This window comes from Patagioenas fasciata, chromosome Z (assembly GCF_037038585.1).
Source record: "Patagioenas fasciata isolate bPatFas1 chromosome Z, bPatFas1.hap1, whole genome shotgun sequence".
Classification (NCBI taxonomy): Eukaryota; Metazoa; Chordata; class Aves; order Columbiformes; family Columbidae; genus Patagioenas; species Patagioenas fasciata.
Window position 1 is genome coordinate 48,824,120 of NC_092560.1, and position 27,286 is coordinate 48,851,405.

The window sequence follows — 27,286 nt, forward strand, 5'->3', positions numbered from 1 at the left end:
ATAAGCTCTTTGCTTCCAGGGGGATTTCATGCTCCCTGCTATTGTGAAGGGATTGCCACTGGGGCAAGCAATTCTGTCTCCACTGAACTGATTGCTCTGATACCTTTTTTAACCATGTCATAGGCAGAAATACCTGGAAATACATCTCAGTGTTAGCAGTATACAGCTAGAATCATCTCCCTTATTCAATGCAAGCAATGAGAAGAGATTGATTCACGACATTTTGAAATGGTCAGTAGGTAGAAACAAAAGGTTGCAAGGAAAAAAAAAACTGGATAAGAAACTGATAGAAAAATCCCAGATAAAACATACACGAATAACGTAAACCATACAAAAGATCTGTTCTGGAACATTTACAAACTCCATAGCTTACAAGGTTAATGCAGAGTCAGTGGAAATCTATGAAGTTATGTGAGATACCAAATATGCCCACTGTACTTGAAAACTATTCCTGAAAATCCTGGCCTTATGTTTTCTGAAAAAGATACTGGCAAATTTGAAACACTGCTTTTAGGATTAAAGTGCCTAAAAATTCACTCAAATAGTATTACATTAAATAATGTTTCTGTGTAAATACTGGGTTTACATATTACATTAGTCTCTTGAAAAAGGTGATTAACACATGAAGCAATCTTTACGGTATGCATGTGTGCACAGTTGCATCTAAAAGATCCCAGGGAATACTGATGTTTTGAAGCTTTTTCCAGCAATTCCAGTTCTGATAGAATAACATTTATGTAATACAGATTTCTTTAAATTTATTTTGAGAAACACACACACACACATTTTTTCCAGGCCCTTGTCAAGGTAATCAAAGGTCTTTTTCAACAAACGATAAACTGACAACAGTGCAACGCTCATCCTTTTGAAAAATCAGTGGAAAAACTTCCATTGACAAAACAATTGTGCATCTAATCTAGACCACTAAACGTATGAGAAAAATAACAAAAAACACAAGGGCTATTCACAAACATGCTCTCATGCACACAACAGAGAAGTGGGGAATAAAGCCAGAAGCTGTGGAGGTTAGGAGTTTTTTGGTAACTCACTTTGTTGTCACAACACTAGCATTTAACTAAGCTACGTATACAAAGATACAACTCCAATTCTCTACCTTTACAACATTCCAGCCAGTGAAGATTACTAATATCACATGTTACATGGGTAACACATCTGTAACTGACACATCATCAAATAACTCACACAAAAATACTGAGCACCCTCTGTTCCTTTACAAGGGGTTCAAAAAACTTCCTCAGACTTTTAGGAATGGCATGTGTGCTACAGCAGCTCACCACTTCCTCAGCACACACTCTTCAGCCACTGGTCTCCTGGAAAAGAGCTCCAGCCTTTCAATTACTCTGGTAGATAGATAGATAGATAGATAGATAGATAGATAGATAGATAGATAGATAGATAGATAGATAGATAGATAGATAGATTTATACTTCTATATATATTATAAACTCTTCCAGATATTTTATATATATATATATATATGTACAAACACATGTATGTATAATCTACTCTCCCTCCTCTCCAGTATTCCCCCCATGTTCCATGTGTTTATCTGCCAAGAATTGCTACTGTTAACACATGACTTAGAAATAACACTATCAACAGCTACTGCTAGACTTTGCAGATACTAATTTCTTAAAATGTAAAATGAGGAAAAAATGATGTAACATGACTGAATTGCCATCATTAAGCCTAACCTTAATTACAAACTGCCAACACTTTATTGTAACGCCACTCTAAACTGCCCACCAAACAAACCACTGAATTGCAGATCAAAGGAAGAAATATTAAATAAACAGGGACACAGAATTCAAGAACTTTATGCATAACAGTAAAATGCTTGATTCTGTTTTGCGTGAAAGCTCAGTTCTTTCACAAACTCAGAAAATGTATATTTTATACCTTTTTTTCACCAAATACTGCACAGTCAAGCACAGAGCTTCACTACAATACCAACTAAAACAATTATTTCACTTTACAAAACTCTATCAGCATAATTTCGCCATTTTTACTTTATACTATTAATCCATAACAAATTTACTCATGAAAAGTAAAGTTCTGGGGAGAGAATGAAAAATAATTTTGTGAACAAGCTGGCACTACAGTATAAACAGTCAAAACTGTTACATTATGGGTTTGTTTGATGACTATTACTAGTAGACTTTATGACATTATGGATTTTTTTTCCCCCATGCTTTCACCACACCTCCTATCACACAAAGGGCAGAGAAAAGTTTTGAAGGGCATTTTTACACTTTGCATTTTTTTATTCAATTTCAGGGTAATATTTTCACTGCTCAATAAAACCAAATCAGTTACAAAACTCTGCAGCTATTTTGCAGAGAAAGCATCCAGATGTTTGAAAATTCAGAAAATTCGTTTTCATAATATTTACTCAAAGTTTCAGGTTTCCAGTTACACACCTTAAAATCCTGTATAATCTTAAACCAGTCCAGGTTCTGTAAACCACACAGATAATTAACTTTTTTCACCACTAATTAATCTGCTGAACTGTAAAGTGAAACTTCTTACTGACAACAGGCTACTGCAACATGAAGTTGAAGTAAAAGGTAAAGGTTAAGATGGGAAAAAGAAGAAGCCATACTTTGTTCTTCTTTTGTAATAACATTACGGCAAAACAATATTGCACATTTTAAGACATACCTTCTAGAATCATGAGCCTATTGAGAAGGTTGCGGAGAATAATTTCCCATGTATTAAAAACCGAGGTTTTTTAGAACTGCTACAATGCATCGAAGCAACAGTTTATTTTTGCAAACTCTTGTAATGACATCCCGATTTCTACTACGTTATGGGTGTGGTTGCCTTAATTCTATCATCAACAAAGATGGAAGTCAATAACATTTAACTGTGGCAACTAACTTCTCTTTGGGTTATTCCTATGTTGATTGTGCAAGTAGCAGTTTTACAAAGGCTTCAGGGACAAAATATTAGCACCTTTGACTTACAAACCACAGTGTTGTTTAAAGAAGGATTTTAAGTCAAGAAGGTCCCTGCCAAAACACATTGACTTCAGTGCAGAGGTTGTAATGCCTATCTTTAAAATTACAGGGCTTTGGATAGCAGCGTTCACACTTTTCATTGTGGGGATATGGGAGTATTTGAAGGAAGCCAGCAGCCCTCCCGTTCTCTGCACCCCAAACAGCTTGCAGTGGAAACTCTTGGCACTTTTCCCAGCAGGGGCTCCCTACTTCAGGGCAACATGGTGGGCTGTGATCCAGGAGAGGCAGCCCCCACAGACTCCTGCCACAGCACCTTCTCAAGGTGGGGACAGGTAGCAGCTGGGATAAGCCCCACTCCAGCCATAGCCAGGTGGCATACAACTTCTGGGGAATGACAGCCAACTTGCAGTAAATTAGAGCAGACCTCAGGCTACCTTAGGTAGGGCTGGGCCAAGTCAGGAGAGAAGGAACATGAAGCTGTAATTCAGACAGAGTTCAAGGAATACATACTCTCTTAATCAAAAACATTATTCCTCTCAATTTGGTGGAGCATTAATAGTTTTACAAAGGTTTTTGTAGCATACCTCCTGTCCTTCCCATCTCTGCAGCCACAGACAAAACTACTAGCAAGTCTAGGTGGGAAGAAGCATGAACAGAAGGGTACATTACCTCTGCCACATCATTTCTGTTTCTACTGTACTCACTATTTTTGCATCCTAAAAGAAGCGGCCAGATGACAAAAAATCAACTGCAATGTCAGTGCTGAGAATTAATATATGCCTCTTCCCCAGGAGATGCACCAGGTAGGTAACTCAAAATAGGCTGTCCCTGAGGACAAGCTTCTCAGCAAGCCAAGAGCCAAATTGGAGACAAACACAAACTACTGTTCTTAAGAACTCCAGTAAAACTGAACCCAAACTGGAACAATGCTCAAACACATTGGTCCACCACCCTTCTCCTGCTTCTGTAATGTTGCTGCCTGCGTAGCATTTGGCAAGAAAGATGGTTAAAGTTACACTGTCAGAAGAACAACATGACCACAAAGACACTGAAGAGCTCTTCAAATATGAAAGATGAGAACTGCTTAATAAAAAGCCATTCCACGCTCAGATTCTTCAAAGCCTAAGACCAAATTGCAAGTAGCTTTGCCTTTGAATGACAGGAATTAATTTCAAGGCATTTCCTAAAAGCAGAGAGTTCTTTTAGAAATCATGATGAGTCTTATAAAATCATGAGGTTTGCTGTTTGGAACTGAATTAATGCAAACTTTTACAAATAGGAAGGGACACTGGATGCAACAGTGTCATGGAGATGTCAAAAATCAGATGCATAAAACCAACCTAACAAACTTTAAAATTAAGTCTGCAGAGAGTAATAAATCTGCCTATGGCTGAGGTTTGTTTGCACTCTTTTTTTCTCTCCTTCTGTTCTGTGGGTTTGTTTTAAGTCAACCCCTCTTCTTTGAGGTTTTTGCCTGAACACATTTCCAGTCTTCAAGGTCCCTTCAGATCTCCTAACAAAGAACTGTATAAGAACTTTTATCTGGTAGGAGGACTTATATCTGATAAGATCAATCTTAATTAAAATATAAAGTAGCTGTTTCACACCACAGTGCTTATTTGCCCTCACATCACTTGCAGCTTCTGCTCTGTTAACTCCACCATCATTTACAGAGATGAAACACAAAGAGACTGCCAAAATACTGCCGTTTCCTGTGGTAGAGGTTGTAAAAAATACATCTACTAGTCCCTAACTTCCAAAGTTTAAAGTCAAAATAATAGAAAAAAAATACATATAGGTATATATATATATAATTTCCCCCTTTCTTTAGTGCAAAGACTTGAAGTCCAGGCCCTCCCAAGGGTGTTAGATGGGCAGAAGCAAGAACTGTATTCTGCCCATTTACACACCATCTCAAGGCTTTGGCCAGCAGACGGTTTTCATTCTCCTCATCACCTTCTTCAGAAGACGGTTTGTTATCACATCTTCTGGATATCTGCAGGATCCCAGCCTGGCTCAGTTTAAAGCTGCCTTGGAATGGGCAGCATTCTGCCAAGCAAACAGCTCCAGAGACAGCCAACATGAAGCACAGAGAGAATTACACACATTTGGAAAGTGTGTTGTGGTTTGGAGTAGGGAAGGAGAAGCTGACAAAGCCTTTGCTGAATCACAAGGTTAAGTCTTCTTTGGATGGAGACAAATACAGCAGAACAATAATCCTTAGAGGCAGAAGCCTAAGGACCAGCCTCTCAAATGAGATTATCCATACAGAAGCATAAACGTATATGCTGTTTAAAATGTGCTACCAACATCAGTTGATTAGCTGCACACAGCAAGCAAGGGAACCTATCCACAACCATCTACCCTTGTATAAAATTGCTGCTCAAAGTTTTTTCCTTTTGCACCATTGACAATGCAAGTACATGCTGTCTTCTACTCGCTAGGAGGCCTCTGTCTCCCTCTCCCTTACCAGGTTAGGAAAAAAAAAAAAAAAATTGAAGGTGAGGAGAGTCTAAGATGATTATTTAGATTAATTTAGTCCTCCCTCCTTATCATCCAGGGAAGAAAAAATAGAACAAGAAGAACTATTCAAGAAAGACAAAAGGGAACTGCAAAGCAGGATTTCAGTGAGGACACGCGGCAGAAACAAAGACTAAGTTTTGAGGGGTACACAAAAACACTGGGCAAGAGAAACAGCCAAAGCAAAGCAAACCAGTCCTGATATTTTCCCTTGGTACATGAATATGAGATGGTAGTACAAGATACATGGATACAACCTAATGCCCCATATCTGCACAACATCCTTCATCTTGGGTGCCAGACAACTGCCTGAGTGCCCATTCCTGCCCAAAGCCAAGACTTCCAGCATTTCCTAGCATGAAATCTCCTAACATTCTATAAAAAAACATGTTAAAAAGGATAAGAATCAAAGGTACTCTGTGCACAGACCCACTGAAGTTAGAAAAAAATGAAAGTAGCTTAACTGAAAACAAAAGTGACCCTGGCTAGATGTCAAGGAAAGCTTTCTAACTAGAAGAGTAACAAAGGACTGCAGCTGAGTTCCTGGGAGGCTCCTTTAGTTGAAGTTTGCAAAAACAGATCAGACCAAAAGAACCTGTAACTGCAATTTTTGACCATGCCCTCATGTAATGTTATTCACTGTAAACCGACTATATATCCTATTCATCGAATTCCCTTCTACCACTACTGCTCCATGGAAGCAATCCTAGCTATGGAAAAATGATTACTGTATCTTCAAGGGAAAAAAAAAAATCATAACACTTGCTTAAATTTTGAGCTTCCTCACAGAAATACACAGGTTTACAGGTTCGGGAGTCAGTAGGCTTCATGCTTTTAAGTTCCTCTCTGCAACCATGACAACAAAAAAATTAAATTATTTTAAATGAGAGGAAGAAAGAAATTCCAAGACTTCGCATTGACAAAAACACCAAAGTAAAATCCACTGTAAGAATCAGGCTGTAGCATTGCAGATTTGAAGCGTCACAGAGAAATCAGACACCTATATAAGCTGAACTACCACAACCTGTGCAGTGTCTTAGCAACAGCAAATGAAAGGTAATGCAACTAAGTCCTCTTATTGCAATTTAAACTAAACTGAATTACTAAATATTTGCTATTTATGCATGTGGATAGCTACTGCAGCTGAACGCTTACCAGCCAAATCATGTGCCCAAACCTTTCAACAGAAACTTCTGAGAATCAGCAAAGCCCACAAATACTGCATGCAAGTAAAAGATTTAGATAGTGTAGACTCACTGCAGAACTTAATTTTAGATAGGTCCATGTCACTACATAAATGATTCTGTGGCAGTCAAACCTGCCTTTGGAAATACAGTTTTAATATGTTTCTATATGAAGAATTACAGTATTGCTTAGAGGCAAACATTTCTTTGTGTCAGCAGCAGCTGTTCCTTAAAACTGTTAAATCCACATTGAATTATCTAGGATTGTTTGTTTATTAAAAATACAGACTCAACAGCATAAAATCCTTTACCATCTGTTTCTGGCATTGAGTAAGAAAATGCCAACTCATTGAGATGCTGGTTCCCGGTTTCAGCTCACGAGTCTTGCTCTCATACACCAGGCATCATAAAGACAACTCAATGTAAGTGATACTGTTGTACTGACATTTACTCTGTAACTGGTAGTGCAGGCCTTACGAGCGTTATTCAGAATTACCTAAGTGCCAAGAATGATCTTTAGAAAAGACTTTTGAAATGTTCTTATGCAAGCACTTGAACACTTTTGAAAATAAGTATCATGCCTGTGCCTTTGTGTACAATTCCAATCCCGCCTGCGAGTATGTGGTAACAGATAACCCCCACTGACACCAACAGGATCTTTCTCACCAAGATCAGATCCTTCCAATTTCTTATTTTTCATATGCATCTCTTTTTTCTGTTTTGATTTGAGTTTTGTTTGCTTTGATACATTGTTGCTTACATGACATCTGAAGTAAACCAACAAAGGACAGTATTTTTTTTTCCTGTATCAGAATGTGTGTGAGCTGACTAACACCTAAACACTGACTTGACTTACTTTGCCTTAATCAGGTGCCACTGGAGGTTATAATTCCCAGTTGACACAAGAGCAGATCCACCCTTCAGTTTAAATGAACTAGCTTAAGGAAAAAAGAAAATCACTAAAATTATCTATTCCACCAGATCAAAATATTTCACCAAAATATTTCACCAAAATATTTTTTGTGCTCTAATCCTTAGCATAGGTAGATATAAATATGTTTCAAGTGTTTCATCCTTCTCCAATATATTCCTTTTCTCACAAGTGAGTAGCCTGTATAACATGAGCACTAGCATAACGTGTAGCCAAATAGGCTACAGGAGAATTCTATTTTTTTTTTTTCTCCACAAAAGCATACCCAGTTAGTCAGAAAGACAACTTTTGCATGAAGAGAAAATCTTGAGGTCTGGGGGTTTGACGGGCTGGCAGGGCTAATGGAGTGATCAAACAGGTTTGATAGATTGTGTTTTGGTAAGTTCAGTACTTACTGTGGAACTATCTGCTAGGCCTTTGGCAGACAAGCTACCTTTGTAGCTCTGTGTTAGAGATGCTTAAAATCTTCAGGCTTGCCTAGAAATCTACTTCGACGTTTTAGCAGAGTGCTCAAGTGCTACCACGACTAAAACAATGTCTCGCCCTACAAAAGCTCCATCCCCAACTTTGTGCAGGAGGAAACAGCCGAACACACGGAACATAACCTAAATCTACATGTATCATGAGTGCTGGAGCATAAACTAACAGAGTCAGAGGCACTGTTTAATTAAAGGCTCACTCCTTTCTTCCAGACTGAAAATGGCTAGCACTCCTGACAGAGCACAAGGCTTCCTTTGTGTATACTTAAAACAATCACTACTGCAATTTCTTTTAAATTGTTCTTCCTGTTCCTCCCTCCTGCTTCAAGCTTAAAAGAACTAAGAAGAATCGTGCTTTTCCCTACATTATTTTTTTCCCTTTTTGGAAGCTTGTACTGAATAGAAAAAGCCTCTATCGGACCATTCAGGTTTCCTGCTCCCCCATAGCTGTTTCTAACTGACTTCAAAATGCAAACCCACTGTATGCACCATGAACTCCACAGAAGGAACCTACTTCTTAAAGGTGCTGTACACTGCTAGCCTCTGCAATTTACTGCTTCAGTAAATTCTTTCACTTCATTTTTCATAAACTCACATTTTTTACACATTTGTATAACTTCAAGAGACAGGTGAATGCAGTAATGAACACCGGCTTGTACTTTTGTGACTTTTCAAGTGCATATCTAAACTTCAGTAGAGCAGGCATGAAATAATGAATCATCATCAAGAGAAGATACATGGTAGGATTAAATTATGCTGAAGAAAATGTAACTGACTCTTTTGATTTTGGAGTTTCCTTCCTTGTGTGCATTACTTGCTTATGAGAAGTTCTTGATTAATATTCTTGGAGGGAGAGTCCTATAAGTACACTACATGTATGTCACACAGAGCAACAAAAGTATTTCTGTATTCTCCCCTACTGCAAAGCATCAACCTATATATTACCTATGTAATACTCATGGACAAAAAAATAAAATAAAATCAAGAAGACAGAGAGTATCATGGGCTCAGATACAGACTATGCAACAAGGAAAAAAACACATCAGTAACAAAAAGCTGGGTTTGATTCATTTTCAGTGAAGTCAATGCAGGCAGTTTAATTCCTTCCCAATAAAACCTTCCTCTGAACGAAGTACATCAAGTCAGAAGCATGCTTTCCTGCAGGACTTCTGCCTTCTTCTGGAGTTTGTTTATGATACAGAAAAAATTTTGAGCTCTTACAAACATCTTAATTTTACCCTGACCCCTCCAATTTCTGTACAGACAGACACACAACAATATCAAAAAGAGACCTATTATTTTTTTGACCGTCCATGCTGACTTTTGTTCACTGTTCACAAAGCAGCAGACATCATAAACAAACATAGTTTGCCCTGCAGTTTGTCTTTAAGCAAAGACTTCAGGAGAGTTTGTGAGACCTTCTCCTAGACCAAAATTTTTTCAGGAAAGTGGGAAATGGGAAAAAACTTATCTAAGATCACGGAATAAAGAGTCAGTCATGAAAGCAACAAACACAGCTTTCATGCTCTAAGCAGTCAGACACAAGATCTGAACACTGATGAAAGGCCAAGGACGACTAAGAAAAGGTTTAACTTTTATTTAAGAGGTAGAAAGTTTATACGTTTCTTTTATGTGAAGAATATTTAACATCTTCATACAAGATCTAACACATTTTATTTTTGGCATCATCATTTACTAATTGAGCCTGCTCACAGAAAAACTGGGTCCAATTTGGCTCCTCTTGAATCTCCTGCCAAGGCAAACCAAAACACCTATTGTCTTTATTGGAATTGAAACCAGTCTACAATTTCAAGTATTCCCAAATCAAGGAAAGGCTTTGATAACATGCCACTGCTTTCACAAGGAAAATAAATATTATTATTGAATTGTTGCCTGAGGAAGAGATTTGGCTTCTGCAGGAACAAATCAGGGACACTGAAGGAACAGCTGACAGAATCACAAGGCCAAAGGTATTTTCTTAGTAGTAAATCTCATCTATACCTATCTGGAGAATTGGGAGAGCAAAGAATACGCCCCGTTTTGGGAGAAAGGCATTTTGTAAGGTGATTTTAAAGGCACTATAGCTTTTCAAGTCTTAACCCAGAAGTACAAAAGCGTACTCAAAATAATGCAGAATAAATGCGGTACCATGGCTTTAGAGCTTGCTATGTTCCAGGTGAAGAATATATGCACCAAAAAGAAAACTGAAGTGTTCAGCCAACTTAAATGTTATACACAAAAAGAACAGGCACATGGGCACGTGTTTTGGAACATCCAGGTCCTACTGAGGGACTTTTAGAGAGAAAAAAAAAGAATAGGGGGAAGAATATGGCTAAAGAATCTGATATCACTTCAAAACAGAGGCAAAATATTTGATCTTTTGAACTTAAGGGCTTTATTCCATCCTGAAAATATTATTAAAAAACACTTCTAAGCCAACTCCCTCCTTCCCTACCCAAAGCAGCCAATGCAAATTAAACCTAAACAGCTGAGGGCAAGTCAGGACATTCACACACCTCTTCAAAAGGTTCCACTACAAGGTCTTGTAGCTTTCTTCCCTTCTTTCACAGAGGAGGAAAAAAAATACAAGAGAAAAGTTTTTTGCAAGTGTAACCATGGTGTCAATTTGCCTCTCTCCTTCAATTCCCCAGGGCCTTTTTCTCGTGATCACCATTACCGACCTTATACCATCTTTCTCCCATAACACCTTCTAAAGCGTCCTAATTTCCTCTGAAGACATATCTGGGCACAGTTGTCAGGATCATTTACTGTATGGTCCTCAATATAAACAGCTTGATTTCAGTCATTCAAGACAACCTTCAACATCACTCAGCAATGCATGCACCTTCAAAGCACCCCAATACATATCACTGACCCCTTACAATCATGCTATGACAATCAGAATTAAGCAGACCCCAAAGGACCTCCAAAGGGGGAGGTCTGGGCTGTGTGCTACACAATGCAGATGTGGACAGCTGTACCACTTCGCCCAGGATGCAACAGGCTCCTTGCCCTCCCTCTCCAGGTAGTACAGACACAGCCACAGAAAACCACGGGAAACGAAAATCTGATGGTTCCTCAGCATGAACAAAACTGAAAAAGTTTTGGCTTTCCAGTCCCCTCTGTTTCTGACACATGATGTCCTTTAACTTCAACACCCTTGATGAGAAGATTGTACTACTTTATAAACAATAGCCATCTTCTATACCACAGGTAAACAGGCAACGCTACTGAAACAGAATTAGACGCAAGGCCCAATGCAGGATTTTTCTGTCTTTGGTGTTGGCCAACACCAGCTACTTTTAAGGACAGTTTAAGATGCCCCCAGTAGGAAGAGACTGCTTTCATATTACATGTCATATTAATATTCAGAGATTATCTCTTTTCAGAAAAGATATCTAACCATTTGCTTCAAGGTTTAAGTCAGTGCCGAACTCACCCCTCATTACTCACCTAAGTGTTCTTCATTTTTTTAATGCTTAGTAACTAGTTTCACCAGTTTCTGGTGGTACTCACACATTGCATTAAAAAAAATATTTTTTTTCCTTTACGGTTCTGAATGCAGCAGCTTATAAAAACAACTCTTCTTCTGGTATTCTGAAGGGAAAAAGAACTAAACACTACATTCCTTCTAGCCACCATTCATCCACCAAACAGGAAATAAGTTTCTCACAATTTTTTTACACGGTAACACTGAGAATCTGAGTTAAACTGATGAACCAAAACCAGACCTGTAATTTTTCCGTACTTAATTTATTTAAAAGAGCCATGCTAAATGAGATCTCCAATATCTAACAATTAAGAAGCAGGTATTACTATACATAAAAGAAAATCACAGAATATTAGTGATTGGAAGGGACCTCAAAAGATCATTTCGTCCAATCCTCCTGCCAGAGCAGGAACATCTAGATGAGATTACACAGGAATGTGTCCAGGTGGGTTTTGAATGTCTCCAGAGAAGGAGACTCCACAACCTCCCTGGGCAGCCTGTTCCAGTGTTCTGTCACCCTCACTGTGAAGAAGTCTCTTCTTATATTTAAGTGGAACCACCTGTGTTCCAGTTTGTACCCACTGCCCCTTGTCCTATCATTGGTTGTCACTGAGAAGAACCTGGCTTCATCCTCATGACACTCACCCTTTACATATTTATAAACACTAATGAGGTCACCCCTCAGTCTCCTCCAAGCTAAAGAGACACAGCTCCCTCAGCCTTTCCTCATAAGGGAGATGCTCCACTCCATCATCTTTGTGGCTCTGTGCTGGACCCTCTCCAGCAGTTCCCTGTCCTTCTTGAATTGAGGGGCCCAGAACTGGACACAATATTCCAGATGAAGTCTCACCAGGGCAGAGTAGAGGCAAAGAAGAACCTCTCTCTACCTACTAACCACCCCACTTCTAATACATCCCAGGATGCCATTGGCCTTCCTGGCCACCAGGGCACAGTGATGGCTCATGGCCATCCTGCTGTCCACCAGGACTCCCAGGTCCCTTTCCCCTACACTGCTCTCCAACAGGTCATTCCCCGACTTATGTTGGAACCTGGGGTTGTTCCTACCCAGATGCAAGACCCTACATTTGCCCTTGTTAGATTGGATTAAATTTCTTCCTGCCCAACTCTCCAGCCTGTCCAGGTCTCGCTGGATGGCAGCACAGCCTTCTGGCATGTCAGCTGCTCCTCCCAGCTTGGTGTCGTCAGCAAACTGCTGACAGTGCACTCATGCAAGTTATTGATTAATATATTGAATAGTACTGGTCCCAGTACCAACCTTTGAGGCACTCCACTAGATACAGGCCTCCAACTAGACCCTGCCGATTGACCACAACTCTCTGGCTTCTTTCCTTCAGCTGGTTCACAGTCCACCTCACTACCTGATCGTTCAGTCCACACTTCCTCAGTTTAACTATGAGGATGCTATGGGAGACAGTGTCAAATGCTTTACTGAAATCAAGATAGACCACATCTACTGCCTTGCCATCATTTATCTACCTCGTTATGTCCTCATAAAAGGCTATGAGGTTGGTTAAGCATGACTTCCACTTGGTGAAGCCATGTTGACTGCTCCTAATGACCCTCTTATCCTCGATATGCCTTGAGACGGTGCCAAAGATAAGTTGTTCCATCACCTTTCCAGGGACGAAGGTGAGGCTGACCGGTCTATAGTTACCTGGGTCTGCCTTCTTGCCCCTTTTGAAGACTGGAGAGACATTTGCTTTCCTCCAGTCCTCGGGCACCTCTCCTATTTCCCAAGACTTAGCAAAGATGATGGAGAGTGGCCTAGCAAAGACTTCAACCAGCTCTCTCAGCATCCACAGGTGCATCCCATCTGGACTCATGGATTTATGGATATCCAGATTGCTTAATTGCTCCCTAACCCCATCCTCATCAACCAAGGCAAACTCCTCCATTGTCCTACCTTCTTCTGGGGCCTCAGGTGTACGGGGCTCCTCAGGACAGCCTTCAGCAGTGTAGACAGAGACAAAGAAGGCATTCAGTAACTCTGCCTTCTCTGTATCTTCTGTCACCAGGGCATCCACACATTCATCAGTGGGCCTACATTGCCTCTAGTGTTAGTTTTATCTGCCATGTATTTGAAGAAGCTGAAAATCTTTTTGGTGACACAACAAGTAACCTATTCTCAGACGTAAATGAGAATTTACAGTGAAATATATAGTATGTGGAAAACAAGAGTGAAGTCCAGTGTTTTTTATCTGGATGATCTTTTTTCTGGCTCAATCCTGCTAGATGTTCAATGGCCCTTAGTTCTGCAAAGTGTTAAAGCATGTGCTTACATACATTAATAGCCAGGCCAAAGTTTACCACTTATTACATAGAGAAAGTGCCATTTTCTGCCTTCCAAATACTTTTCATTCAATTGAGAAATAAAAGACCCTCCTTTTCCACTACTAAAAGGCATTTTGTCTCACATAGCCAAAGAATTTATCCCTCAGTGCATTCAGTTCTCATTTTCCTGAGAATACAGGAAAGATAGTAATGTGCTAAGCCACTTACTATCAAACTGGCTCACTCAATCACAAACAGATTTTACCAACATGCCCAAAAGTTCAAGAACTACAGGAAGACAGATTGTCTGCTTGTGTGGCTTATAGAGAGCTGTTTGTAACCCTGCAAATTTTAAAAGGTAAATACTGACAAATACATAAGTATATGAAACAAACAAAGCATAGCCCACTTTTTCCTCCGCATCAGTAACTATCCATGACTATAATTACTTCATTATACATTTTAAATGTAGTCAGAAGGAGCAGCTGGCCTTCACAGAAAGTAAAGGATTCCTCTTATTAAACTTAACTAATATAAATACCTGATAGGAAGGAGGGTTTGCCACTGGTATGCACTTCTTTCACACCAAGACAGAATAAAAAAATTCACCAGGGGCAATGAAAAAGAAGGGCATGTTTAAAAGGAATCCTTACATACCTCTGAGACTTCTAACAACCAAGCTTTAACATAACACCCCTGGTACTATAGGTTAATGATGTATTCAACTCACTGGTTTTCCATGAAGAATGATCAAAAAATCCCTAACACAGGTATATTAAATTTTAGTTGTTATTTTCCATAATGATGATTTGTACTATCGATTCAAAGAAACTACTGAGGTGTCTTTTTTCCAACTGTGGAAAGGTAGTATTCGAATTACATTACATAAAAGGTCTCTTCCCTTGTCATCGCAGCATTTATTTTCCTCTCTCACTCATATTCCAAACTGTTTTTCTCTCTCTCGATTTCTAACCTCCCCAATACTACTGTTTTTCTTTTCCTTTCCTCAAATAAAGAACGCAAATCCACTGGTTGTGTGATTACTGCTGCCTGTATCCCTTTTTACATTTTCTTACAGGTAAGCACCTACCTCCCAAAGACTCACTAAGCACATTCTACTTCTAATCAGTGAAACAACAGGCAAAACAAGGCATGGTATGTTTATTGAAATTTTAGCTTTAAAAAAAAAATCAATATTTATGTTCACAAACAAAGCAATACATCCTTCTATCAGAGACAAGCACATTTCCCACTTGGCAAAACAGGCAGGTTCCCCTCTTAACGCTGCAGCAAAAGCAAGGGAGCAGAGCTCTCATTTTCCAATGTTTCTATTGATTTTCCACTTCTAAATAATAGCATGGGTTGACCTCAAGCATGTCCCTTTGACCTTACTGCCTACAGTGTTCAACCATCCCCAATGCAGGACACAAAGGAAGAAGTGGGAACAAAAGCACAATCAATACTGAAACAACAATCTTCATTTTAAACTATGAAATTAAATTGGTATGCAGCAAATACAAGATCTGATCAAAAAAGCAGTATCTAAAATGTGTACTAAAAATGCAGTCTGCAAAATTCTACCCATATAATGAAATATGATTATTTACCTGCAAAGATCTCACTTTTGAATAAAATGCATCTAATATAGCTGCTCTATCATCAGGAAAACAAAATCCTCTTGAGGAAAATAAGAGTTTAAGTGAACGAAGCACTGACAAGAATTAATAAAGGAGAATACATCAATACTCTCTCATGTTTCTATCAGGAATACACATACTAGTAATGATGCAACATGACCAATACATAACTTCTTGTTTTCTCATACATGTCCAATACTAACTTGGCAACAGATATTTTACAGTGTGGAGTGACATAAAACTATAGTTTGTTAATGAAATTATCTTCCTGAAGCACCTTTCAAATTCTTCAGTCTCTTCAATAGCTCCCCTCATATCATATGGTAATTTTTAGCAGTTTATTAAGGGAAAGGTTGCAATTCTGCAGTTGAATTTTAGTTTAGAACCTTACTAAACTAAAATTAATAAATATCAACAGATGATACTTTATTAAATAATCTAATATTAAAAATGCTCAATCCAAGTTACAGAAATCCAAAAGCATTTAAAAAAAAGGCCACCTCACATGGTTTACATTTGCCCTGGTTATATTAAGAAAATATTGTTCATTGAAACCATCCAAACAGACCCCTCTGACAATATTATTCCTCAAACCTCAGGTTGACTAAGAGGTAACTTCATCTAAAAGTTAATGGATTTCCTTCTTGCTGTCATGCTGGCTTCATTAATTTAGTTAAAAGCACTTAGGGAAAATGTATCTAAGTGTTCACTTATTTTATGGTTATTCTCTGGGGTATTCAAAATTGCTGGTCTCATCTGTAAAGATATTGGTGAAATTAGTAATCTGTTTCAAATGTTGCAGTAATTTCGAGAAGTAGTTAATAGCAAGGTTCATGAGCACTTTTGTTCCTTTCATTCTTTTTTAACTAGAACTGTGCACTGTTTCACTCCATTTTTAGAGGACTGAAATAGTTCACAATTCCACGGGTACCATCTTGTACTCAGTGTGCAATCAGATGACTATTTTATACTCCTAATAGAAATTTAAGAAAGAATAGCGTCTTTCTAATATGGAAATGGAATGGAGTATCATTAAATTACATATTTGTTAAATTCGGTTTTGTTGTTTTCGTTACACATAATCTTTACATGTACTGTATATACTACATCAAAGAAGAAAACATATTCATTTACACTTAGAGCTTGACAGTATTATCTATTTAGTTTCCCTGCTGCTGTACAAAATATGCATACATAGAAAACTGTAGCTTTATAAAGAAAAGAAATTATGAGATTGTCAACAAGACTTATAATAGTATCATTTTTTCCTCAATACCATTTTCAGCGTTTCAAAATAAAAAAGCTGGATTTCAAGATTGTGTACTTTTAACCAATCAACTTTTTACTAACTATTATTTTCAAAACAATATTCTTAGTATCTAGAAGAATCTGACTTGAGAATATCTATTAATCAATATCAAACAGGGCAAATGAAAGAATACAATTTAATATGCTTGAGCTTTGATATTACAGTTTGGTAATTACTGTAGGTAGCAAGCAAATTACCATAGGTGGAAAGCAATTGCAATCTAACGTTAAAAAGATTTTTAGGATTTCTGAAACAGAGTACCTGCATAAGGAAGAAAATTTCTCACAGAAAGATGTTTTTTTTTTAAAAAAAGTAAATGCATAAAACAGCAGAAATCACTGTCTCAAAGAATACATTTTGTATTCACACAGCAAATGACTACCACTTTGACTTTTAATTCCAACTCTAAATTAGAATAATTAGCACAATGTAAGATCTTTCTGTTCATAGGGCTCTATTGCCTGCTGACATGCATTCATCAAGCATCTTCACAAGGGAAAAAAACAGGAGCCATATTGTCTCCTTGGAGTCCCTAGTGCTAAACCAGCTTGATCTGCAAGTGCACCCCACACTTTCTCTATATACTAATTTTTTAAAGCATGACATTTGGAATATTTTCAATGGTTCAGATTAAAAACAAACAAACACACATTAAAAAAAAAAAAACCACAAACACAAAAAAACCACACAACACACACACTCCACACCCCCCTCTCAAAAAAGGAAAAAAAAAAAATCACCACCTCAACTGGGGAGTGAAAAAAGAAGAAAGGCAGAATAATCCCCAGATAACTTTCTAAAGATTTTATGTTTCACAATTTCTGCATATCATACTACATCATATTGCCAATTATTCCCTAAGTAGCTTAATAACATGTATCCTATTCTGACGAACCTACTCATGTTTTTTACATACCAAGTAATTTAACTCAGTTGCCCACTATTTCAGGTATTTTTGTGTGAACAGTTTTTGTTTATTTTTTAAACCATGATGAGATTTTGAAGGTTGTTTTTAGATTGATTGATCTCATTTTGTTAAAATCTCAGTAAATCATCATGAAGAAAAATCTGTATGCTTATTTCACAGATAAAAAACCACACACTTTATTTGGAGGCTGAGTACCTTATGCAGAGATTCAATCTGTAAATGTAGCTTATACATCATGAAATGCATCTCTGTATGGAGAGCCACATATGGAGGGCCAGACAGCCTTGTACATCACAGAAGTACCAATTAACACCTTAACGTACCAAGTAAGTGGTATGTTGGCCAGAATATCACTGTGAGATGGCACTACCAAATGAAATAATGCTACAGAACATATACTGTACACGGAGTCTTTCAGTAAGAATTAGTGCATCTATCATATTCATCACTTGTCTTATGATGAAACTTTGCTGTTGGCCCATCATATGTATCAAATTAAATGGGACTTAGCAAAAAAATAGTGCTTGGAGAGCAATTTCAAGGAACACTGAAAAAGTGCAGTGACGAGATGGCTTAAGACCAGAGAACTTCTTCACTGGACAAGTAGCTAATATTTTTTTAATAACTTTATTCCAACCGAAGAGATAAAAACATAAAGTAGAGGGGCTTCATAATATTTTTAACTTCTTCAGGGAGAAGAAAACAAACATTCACCTTAAATAATGTTTTCAAGAAAAATAAGTAAAAGAGCTGTTAAATTCCTGTTACGTACACATTACAGCTTGACCATTCTTTCTGAAACAGCTAATCACAAATAGGCTTTGTAGCAGTATTTCCTAATGGCCCACAGAGGATTCCTTGACCCCCGATAACTAGTTCATGCAACAAGGCACAACAATCCTCTTCTGTGAGGGCAATTACTCCAATTCTTAATACACAACCCACCAGTCAGGTATCATGTCTTGTGACATCAATGAATAAGCTACATCTTCTTAGAAGGTAGCACTGTACCACAAAAATGCCTAAAATATTCCTTAATCTATGTGAAGATCAGTCAAAGTAACAGTCCTGGAAAAGTGATTATTTTCCAGTTAACAACTGATCTTTGCCATATTTGTAGCAAAAGTCTGTTAAAAACCCACATCTTAATTGGCATCTTGAACATCATTTTTAGAGGAAAAGTTGCCCCAATATGAGACCATATACCTTGATTAGACAAGCTGTACCAGAACCTGTTGAACAGCGTCTTTTAATCTAAATTACTTGAACTAGCAACTGCCATTACTTTATTACCACAAAACATGTAGTATCCAAAATATCTCTTACTGTTAATGTACTAGGTGGAAACGTAAGAATTGAAATTATGAGATATTTGATGCCCTTTCCTGATTATCTAGTTATTATTAGCTTGCTGTAAACCTGAATGCTGGAGAGCCAGCCTCCACATTTTCACACAGCAGTGCTCTGACCTTAAACCACAAAGAACAGCAAGACCGCACGGGCAACAGTGACAAAACAGAAACAAACTACGAGAAACAAAAGTCCATTTGAGTAACTACAAGGAAGAGATAATCACAAACCCCTCTAGAAAGCGCAGGCCACAGCAGGCTGGTCAGCTGCTACCAGTGCAGAGGGCTAGGAACTTTATTCCTGGCTATGATGTTGACCTGTTGCACAACTTTGGAAAAGTCACTTGACCTCTTCGCACCTCAGCTTTCTCACTTGGAACCAGAAAAAAAACAATCCTTTCCCTAACAAGCTCTTTGAAATCTGCACAGAAGAGACAAGTATCTGTAAATTGCACTCGAAGTCTTAGTCTTGTGCCAAGTCTGCTAATTTTTTTTTTTATCTGCAGTACCTGCAGTACCAAGAATGTGTTAATAAAAATGGTAATTCAAAAATGTCATGTTTTGCTGCATATAGTGGCTGTCAAGTATAGCAAGCCAGAAATAACTACAATGCAAACTAAGCAATGCATCTTCAAAACTCTAAATCAGTTCAGAAACAAGTATCTGCTTCATGCCTTCATTTCAGATTCACTGAAGAAATGAAGTTGCTTGAGACTCCTACAGCCACAGATCTGTCTTCCACCCTTCAAAGCAAATAAGACTAAATTCACTAATATCAAGTAACTACATAGGCAGTAAATAGCTATTAAGTTGTGGTTTTTATCTCTAGCAGACATGCATCTGCTTGGGGAAATAGAAGGGAACAATGTTGCTTGTATAACCACTTAGAATCTCTGTGCTTGTTACAGTTCAAGATTTGCGCAACTCCCAAAAACGTAAGTTTCCTGTATAGGTGTGAATCCAGTTAAAAGCACGAAGACAAAAGAAAGGTCAATTCCAGGATCTGAAGTTATAAGAAAATCTTTGTTTAAAAAAAAAAAAAAAAAACCATAATATTTATAATCTATACCTTGGTGTCAAAACTGAAATTTTATAAAAGCAAATACAAGACTGCATTTTCAGATGTGAACATGTTAGCAATAGAATTAAAACAAAACATTCATATTTCGAGGTTAAAGTGCCAAATGACAGAACACAACACATTTTAAGTTATGTTTTAGTAACAAGTAATCATATAACTTCAGTTATTCGGTAAGAATAAAAAAAATGCTCCCTGAGCACTTTAAAATGGCATAAGCCAGGACTCAGTTGAAAGAGCCAGCTCTACCCCCTTCCAGCAGTGAAAAAGATCAGGGCACTGATCTAGATGAAGATTTACCCAGTAAAAGGAAAACCAGTGGTTACCCTTCAGCTGGACATGCGCTGGTCTTCACACACAGCTGCACAAACACTTGTGCAAGTATAAAGACAAATGAGGATACAACAGTGGAAGTCACTGACAAGGGGAGAACTAGGCAGTTCTTCTTTGTAGGTTTTCAAAGGCTCATGGAGTTACATCACTGGGGTGTGATTTCTTATTATATAAATTTAATCTTAAAAAAACATCAACAACAACAACCAAACAAAACCAAAACCAAAACAAAACAAAACAAAAAAAACCAGACTGTTACAAAAAGGGAGATTCTCCTTTCCCTTAATTCCGTGCCATGCAGTGTCAGTGTCTGCCTCAAAATGTTCACAAACTACTACTTTTCTGTCAGATTCGCACACTGTTCCAACTGACTCTATGACTGCTCCTTGGTTAGATTCAAGGCAGAGAAGAGGCAGGTGGAAGGGGTGAAATCTTCAGCATCCTACCACATTCAGATCACACTAAAAATGGCAGGAAACCACACCCTTGTCTTAAACTAGGTGGTTCTCAACAGGGCAAGTCATGCATTCTTAAAAAAGAAGTTACATGTTCAGAGCCTTTCTTTCCCATGGGACACTAATTTTTATTACACACTGCACAAACACATCGCCTTTCAAGGTCTGGATTCACAAAGCTGACTTTGCAGATTATTCTTTTAATATACTTCTGCGACTGCACATTTAGAGGAAACAAAAGCATATATGCATGCAAAACATACATACCCACATCTGCAGACACAAAGTTAAGTTTTTCATAAGTATCTGAACTCAGACTTCATGATTCTACTTAGCTACTGAATTCCAGTGTCACAGTGATTTCCTTACTTTTCTGTGCTAAGCATGGATTTATGAGCCTATCTGCTGGCACTTGATTCAGCAAAGTTTGACAATTCTCAATACATGTAGAGCTGGTAATGCCACAGATTATAGTTAAAATTATATTGTCAAATTTAGACTTCCCTACCCCCCTCCCCGCTTTGAGTTTTTATTTCTGCAGTTGCTACACAAAATGAAAGCTGAAACATACAGGCATACCGGTTTTTTGGTTTATTGTTTGTTTTTTTTTTAATGTCTTAGGTAAAATATATCAGCCCTTTCCAACAATAAATTTTAGAAGAACTGATGTCTTCCTTTTTCTCTTTTTTTTTTTTTTTTCCTGATTGAACACTGAAACCATACTCTTATGTTGCAAATAAATTCACGTTCCTGGCTTTTTGGACAAGGGCTTTAAGTGCCTGAGACATGCCACTTGCTGTCATCAGGGTTAACCAAACAGGACCAAGTTAAGGGCCTTTAGAAAAATCTCAGTTTTCACATGCTCTGTCAGGGCTCATTAGCGTTTGGCAGATTACTACTTTGAGGAGTTCATCCGCGCCGAGAGGGCTGCAGCAGCACAAGAGCTTTTCCCACCGATAAGGCTGCCGACCGCAAGGCTGGAGGGAAGGCTGGATCTTCACCCCTCCGCTCGGGAGCGGCAGCCTAGCCACCCTCGGGGGCCGGGGGGGACGCCCGGCTCTGCCGCGGTGTCGGTGGCCTTTCCCCTGGAGAGGCGAGCAACCCCAGGGAGGGCACGGCGGGGAGCGGCGGCCAGAGGGAGAGGAGAATGACTCAACACGGACGCACAACAGCCCGTGTACACAGTCGCCTTTTACTTTTTTTTTTTTTGGTATAATGTACAGAAAATCACTTGTACCAAGCGTCCCGTGCTGCGGCGTGGTGGGCACCTGCTCATTTTATTGAGTATCTTAAAGTCTCCAAAGTCACGTCTAGCCGACCGGTACGCGTGTTCCCGATTCATCTGTCCCTTGCGCGACCGCAACGAAAGTTAAGGAATCATTTTTTCACCTCCTGTGGGATCCCGAAAACCCTTCTTCTCTACCGCCTCTCCCTTCCCGGCTACTGAAACGCGCTAGGGAGGCAGCCGCCGCCGGGCAACCGCACCGCACAGCGAGGGGCCGGGCCCCGGGGGCTCTCCCGCAGCGCATCCCAGAGCCCCACCACCTTTACCTTGATGCCCTGCTGCTGGGTGGTCAGGGTGAGCTTGGACTCGTCCAGGAGCAAAACTTCGCAGTAAAATTCCTCCGGGATCGCGCAGAAACAGCCCATACCTGCTGCGATAGCCAGGGACGGGGCGAGGAGGCGGGAAGAGCCTCGAGCGGCGGTGGAGAGGGGCTGAGGCGCAGCCGGGTCTGGGCCGCGCCCGGCTCCGCACCCGGTTGCGCGCCCCGCCGCAGCGTTGCAGAGCGGCGTGTGCTAGGGCGCAGCACCCAGCCCCACGGTGCGGCCCTCCGCCGCCATCCCGCGGAAGAGCCTGGACGGAAGGTGCCGGGCGCTCCCTGTGGGAAAGAGGGAGGAAAAAGACCGGCGGCTTTTTAGGAAGGAGCTCAGGGCGCAGCCCTCGCCCGCGGCGGGCTGTCACAGAGCTCCCCGTTGCTGCCGCCTCGGGGTGGTACCGAGCCTCTCACCCGCCCCCGTCCCGTCCCCCGCCCCGTCCGCGCACGTTTCCGCACCTCCCCTTTGTGTGGAGGAGCGGCCGCCGGGGAGCTTTCTTCTCCTCCGCCGCCGCCGCCGGAGAGGGATTTCCCGCCCGGCGACCACGTTACCCCTGGCCGTGGACCCTGCTAGCGGAGTGGGGCGGTGGCAGTGCGCGGCGGACGCGGGGCTGGCGTCCCCCGGATGCCCTCGGCCATGTAGGGAGGGCGCCGGCGGGGGCGGAGGGATGGAGGGAGAGCCGCCGGGCGCTAGGAGCGACCCAGCCGCCGGGCAGCCGCCGGCCGCCTCCTGCCGGCCGCCGCACTGGGCTCCCCCCCGGGCGGGTGGCGGCGGATGAGGACGGCTTTGAGACGGAGGGCGGCTTTGAGACGGAGGCCGGCAGACGGCACCTGCCCGGCGAGGAGCCGCCGCCGCCTGTGGGCTGACTGCTCCGCGCCCGCCCGACAGCTACACCGTTCGCGACGCAGAACGCGGACCGGCCCGCGGCACCGTGCTGCATCTCACGGTACCCCACCGGCATCCCAGGTCGGGAGTCGGATCCTCGCTGCACTTTCCCAGGACTCAGCCGTGCCGGTTGCCGGCAGTGGGGCGGAGGCGATGGTCCCGGTCCTGGTGCCGTCCGCCCTCCTCGGTCTTCCCCCGCCGGACCCTGCCCCCGCTGCCCTTCCGGGCAGCCACACTGACCCCCTGCGGGGCCGCGCTGTCCCGTGGACCGGCGGTGGGGCGGTCTGGGTGGTGCCCCGCCGGGCTCGACGGTGCTGCCCGAAGGGTGTCCGGTGAGGGAGTGAGTTTTGTCCCGGTGCTTCCCGGCAACGGCTTCGGGAGACACCGATGGAGGGGCTGATTTTAAAAGTAGCCATGACCCGAAATGTTTTCTCCAATATGCTGTTAAATACTGAACTTGCTACAGATACATATAATTTAAAAACCAACAGCCCTGTATTATTAAAAAAATATATATGGAACACAGAAGAACTTTGCAGTTGCTGTCTATAGTTTCTGGAGCACACACCAGTCCACCTTTGTAATTCATTGCTGTACACATCTATATGCTACAATTTTTCCCCCTCAGGCAGAAAGCTGTCCTGATCCCACAAATACCTGTGCATTTGCTTAAGTTTTCATGCATGTGTTGCCCAATTGAAGAACATATAAAGTTAAGAATATGCATAAATGTTTTTCTTAAGATAGTTAACATGCTCACATTGCAGAAGAGAAAGGCATAAGGAGATTTCTCACTTGACAAACCCTACTAGGTATGTAGGTAAGTGGCACAGAAAATGCTAGCTCTGCTTTTAAACCTTTGTCCTAAATAAAACCCTGCTACTCCCAGGAAACATCACTTCCATTTTCTTGTTTGGTGCAGGTAGTGTTAAAACTCAGGCAGTGGGGCACTGAGATCTCTACATCCATCCTGTAGATGGAAAAAATAGTGTTCCATGAGCACTGTGAAGATCAGGACCAAAAAAAAAATGTTCATAAAATGCAGCCTTTTGAGCAACTTATGGAATATAAAGCCTTGCAAAAGCTTAAAGATTCAGGTTGCTAACATTTTTTGCTGGGCGATATATACCTGATGAGAATGTCATCCAGTCAGCGTAAGAAATCTAGATAAATTTATTCCTAGTTTTCTAAACACATTTTTCAAACACAGTTCTTGAATCCTTCTGTCACTGGACAGTTTTCTAGAGAACAGATGGTTCCTTTTCGCTTCTCTTTAGTCTATTTAGATCCATATGTCATGCACATCATGACATAAATTACCCCCTAAATCAGTTAAAGTCATTATATATGTATAAATCACTGATTAATCAAGTGAGAGGGAGGGCTCAGTGAACTCAAAACCTGTTTTAAAACCTTTAAGTATAATTTTAAAATGGCATCACAATTCCACAGCTGAGCAGTTTAAATCAAGGCTGGTCTTGGTTATAAGTAGTTCAAGTGGATTATTTAATGTCTTCTGTTTTTGAAGATCCATTTCACACTACTGCACATAAGCTGGTTGGTCCACAGAGAATATATAAATTATACACTCACGTTCAGCTGATGCTAGTGTTTGAAGCACAGAGCCATTGACATATTAACTTGTCTCCTAAACAGCTACTGCAATAGCTAGCTGCTGATTCAGCAGCAGTACCGGAACCTACCTTTTCAGGTAAAAACCTGGGAGAGGGTCCTGGATTGAAGATGTGAGAAAATTAGCCAGGAGAGCAGAGGAAGTGGGGAGGAGATCTACACTAGGAACCAATATGAGCCCTGAGCAGCTCAGGAATGCAAAACAACTGTTACTTATAGGGGTAAACATATAGGGGCCAATCTTTGCTTGGAGCTCTTTGCCACATAAGACCAGCCCTGCCTCAGTATTTCAAGTATCAGGCCAGCTCACAACTTGTGAGAAACACAAGATAGTGATCTGTTTTCCAGATCCATTAGGAAACTAAGTTTCTTTTTATTCTTTCTGCAAGAAAAAACAGAGGTCATGCACTGCAAGGGAAAACTTGCTGACATAAGCACTCATCACACAAACACTTATGGACATGTTCAACTCAGGCATGTTAGTACAGGACCAGAGTATAAATGCATTTTTGTCCATTGCCTCTTTGATGAAGTATCCAGTGCAATATAATCCAGCCACTGTGATCCAGCACACCATCATTAAAATGAACAGTTTTAGATGTCATGAAGTATTTTCGATGAGGTCGTATCAACAAGACACTGAACACCACAAAGACCTCAATATATGAAGTGATTGTATATCTGTATTCTAACATACCAGCAATGAGACTAACTGCCAAAAGGAAAGAAGATAGCATATCTCCTTTCTCACTAATTTTTACACGTTTGCTCCCAGTAGTTCAACATCTTAGTAAGAGGTATGATGACCTGTTTTAGCCATTTTCACTATCACTTACCTATCACTGTTGTTTACCAATCTGTAGAGATACTATTTCTATATCTTCTCCATGTCGGCTTCCACAGGACGAGTGTGTCATGGTTTAGCCTGAGCTAGCAATACAACCACAATAGCCACTCACTCACTCACTCACTCACCCACTCACCTCCTCCCCCACCTCGCTGCTCCCAGCAGGGGAGAGACAGGAAGGTAGAAACTTGGATTGAGATAAAAACAGTTTAATAAAATAACAAAATACTAATATACTAGTAGTATATATATATGTATATATATATATATATATATATATATATATAATAGAAATAAAAGATACTCAAGGCAATTCCCCACAAACTCCATTCACAACTGAGCAGCCAGTCCTAGCAAGCCACACCTGGCAAATCCCAGAAAGAGAAAAGAGAGAAAAAAGGCAGAAAAGCCCAGAGTTCTCTGCAGGATGGCAAAAGGCTGGACTAAACATCCCAACCAAAATCCCCCGGCTTGAGAACAAGAACAAACAAGAGAAAGCACCTGAGAAACCAGAGAGATAGCAGAAGAGTCAACTGGAAGGTCTCACTTTTATATCTGAAGCATGATGCCAATGGCACGGAATACTCTCTTTGGTCAGTCTGGATGTCAGTCAAGCTCTGCCCTATCCATGCCCCTCTTCCTCGATGCCTCACACCTGTGGTCAGAGTGCTCAGAATGTCCTTGGCTCTCAGACCAGAGCAATTAAAAACATTAGCTCTGTGCTGGGGTGTTATCTCTTGTTCTCAAACTGAGTCCAAATAATGAGCATGCTACCTAAGAATAAGAAAGGTTTATAACTACATGAAGGAAATGAACCCATTTTCAGTCAAACCAGCACAAAGGGAAAAGTTAAAGCAAGCCACAGAGCAACTTCTTCCTCGTCCTTCTCATGTAAAGACAAGCCTCCTGGACTCAGCTCCCTGCTTACACAGTGATCAAAGAAAAACACTCTGGTCTAATGCAAGAAGTTTGAAACAAAAAGAGAGAGCAACACCACATACTCTCTCAACTGAATGTACAACCCTGAATGCATCTTCCTTTAAAGAAAGGAATCCTGCCAAGAGTATTATTTAATAGTTACTATCCAGTAGGTTCTGGGGTGTTTATGGGCAAAAGAAAGTACAACTCCTGCAGCAGCACTATGCTGGTTCAACACATGCCCACCTGCCTGTATGTCACTGTCCCCAGGTGTCTGCCATTCTTCCAAAGAGATTCTCCAGATGTTCAACATGCTATTCAGAGCTATGCTTGCTTGTGTCTCTTCCTCCTAAACTGAGGACCCAAGCAGGCAGTGGAACAAGTGTCATTTCCACATAACATTTTACAGCGTTCAGTGGCTGAAGTGTTACAAATGTGCATG

General features: G+C 40.5%; 1 protein-coding gene across 3 annotated transcripts in view; it reads right to left on the reverse strand.

Annotated features, from left to right (window-relative positions):
* Positions 1-23,288, reverse strand: part of EPB41L4A (erythrocyte membrane protein band 4.1 like 4A) — a 131,198-nt gene extending 107,910 nt beyond the window's left edge. For 2 of the 3 annotated variants that reach the window (XM_071802874.1, XM_071802873.1), the window contains exon 1: positions 22,518-22,951. In XM_071802874.1, the coding sequence (XP_071658975.1) occupies positions 22,518-22,616 (99 nt within the window). In that variant the 5' untranslated portion in view covers positions 22,617-22,951. Of the gene's footprint in view, positions 1-22,517; positions 22,952-23,020 lie in introns of those variants that run through there. The other variant, XM_071802872.1, reaches the window with a different exon arrangement.
* Positions 23,289-27,286: the final 3,998 nt, after the last annotated feature.